The sequence below is a fragment of the Echinococcus granulosus genome, assembly GCF_000524195.1.
Source record: "Echinococcus granulosus chromosome Unknown EG_S00027, whole genome shotgun sequence".
Classification (NCBI taxonomy): domain Eukaryota; kingdom Metazoa; phylum Platyhelminthes; class Cestoda; order Cyclophyllidea; family Taeniidae; genus Echinococcus; species Echinococcus granulosus.
In genome coordinates this window covers 430,276-432,192 of record NW_020170407.1, presented here as the reverse complement: position 1 = coordinate 432,192, position 1,917 = coordinate 430,276, and the positions used below count along the sequence as shown (strand labels likewise).

The 1,917-nt window shown below is 41.9% G+C and overlaps 1 protein-coding gene across 1 annotated transcript in view; it reads left to right on the top strand. All coding sequences in view use genetic code 11, as the record gives it.

Moving 5' to 3' along the window:
- EGR_04384 (NEDD4-like E3 ubiquitin-protein ligase WWP1) overlaps positions 1 to 1,917 on the top strand; it is a gene marked incomplete at both ends in the record, with an annotated part of 8,646 nt that overhangs the window by 6,532 nt on the left and 197 nt on the right. Inside the window, 2 exons of the mRNA XM_024493633.1 lie at positions 1,206 to 1,221; positions 1,305 to 1,586. Coding sequence (XP_024351954.1) covers positions 1,206 to 1,221; positions 1,305 to 1,586 — 298 coding nt within the window. The remainder of the gene's footprint in view (positions 1 to 1,205; positions 1,222 to 1,304; positions 1,587 to 1,917) is intronic.

Genomic DNA, 1,917 nt, shown 5'->3' with positions numbered 1-1,917 from the left:
TGTTACAGGACCTTGCAATAAGGTATGTCGAACAGTGTGCTAACTTTCGCTACTGACTATTTGCTGGTGTCCAGTATCTGTCATCCATTTCAGCTACTATATTTTTGCTTTGATTTTGTTTAACCTGTCTGGATTGTAGCGAGGTGGTTCGCCTCATCCCTTCCGAGGCTTTTACTGTCGCCTATGGATTGGGTTAAAAGTCCTTTTATCAGGCTACTTGTTTTTTTTCATTTTTAAAACTATCCTTTCCGGTTGAGCACCGTAAATCATGGTGTAGTACAATTCAGTTATACTGCGCACTAACCACCCCCAATACACAGTTCTACTACAAAATTTTTGTTCTGATTGGTAGAAAGTGAATTCGGCATTTTGTTGAACAATCCTTTTTTTTTTTCATAATTTGTTTAATGGGATGTGCTTCAAGGGATGAGGAAAAAATGGATTAACTGTTAAGCGCTCCAATTCCATTCTGGTATGAAAATGCAATCGTGGAAAGTGACTGCCAGAACGATCATGTTTTTAGTGTGTTTGATAAGAAGGTATTGTGACAATACATCTGAGTCGATTGATTGAAGCCTTTTTATTTAAGAGAACAGCTTATTTTATAGACTTGATTGTTGTTTTTACGACGTTTTTCATATGGTCCGTATTTAACTGGGCCAGAAAAATATACTCAAGAGCTTAAGGTCTGAAGAGCTGGCAAATAACATGATTATGAAATTCTTAAGTCGTTTCCTCCTTGGTGGTGAAGGTTTCAAGGTATGGTCATTTCCATTTATCCAAAATGAGGATATCATGACACGATCGTTGTTTAATCGGATTAGACCTTGCTAGGAGCGAAGGGTGACTTAAGGTAGGGGGTATTCAACCTCAAAACCCTAATTCATGATAAATTTATCTGAAAAGGGGTTGCGTCAGCTATATCCATAAACAAGCCGAGTATTCTTCAAATCTCTTCTATGCAGAGGAAAACTTTTCTTGAGAAATAAAACAGGCCGCTCCTAGTAGGCAGACTATCTTGTTTTTCGGTGGACACAAGTTGTGTGTCTATCGAGTGTGTCATGTTCGCCGGCATGTCCGCTTGAAATGTGGGTCGAATAATAACTGAGGGACGCATGGGCACTACCCCTTGACACATTGACGCAGCTCTAATGCCCCATCGTTAAAGGGTTAAGCGTTTCATCACTCTGTCTTCCTGTACGTAGTCATCTGCGGACACGAGTAGGTATCCGCAAATTCAGGTTTCGAGCCTTAGTTCACAAGTAACTTCGTCAACACAAGCTGGTGCACTCACGCATCATGAGGTCTTGGGTCTACCTGGAATGCGCGGTGTACGATCCTCAACCTTTCATCGAGCTTTTATTCCCAGAGCGTCGAGTGGACCCGCAGACAAACCGAATATACTTTGTAAATCATAAAAACTGCACTACGCAATGGGAGGACCCACGGGAGCGGGGCATGGACGAGAGTCGGCCGTTGCCACCAGGCTGGGAGAAGCGCTATACGGCGGCCGGCCAGCGATACTTCATCGACCACAACAGCCGAACGACAACCTTCATTGACCCTCGCACTGGACAGCATGCTGGGTGCGTTCTTCTATTTCTGATCTACTGCTTCACAAACGCGATTGCTTTGCTTTCTGTTGCACTTGACGGTTGCAAGTGGAAATTAAAATCCTTGAGTTAACTAAGATGTTCAAATTTGAGTACCCATATATAATTCGATTCTTTAAAGGTGGAGGAAATGTTTCCCTGTAGATAGTAAATCTCCCAAAATCACCTGCAAATAGTCCCTTTAGTTTTCGTCGCCAACTAGGTAGATTCAACTGTAAGGCATTTCTGAAGAAACTTCTCTTTGCAACGTCTAAAATGGTAATGAAAGTTCTTTTACCAGTCTTCCTGCATTGAATTATATAAG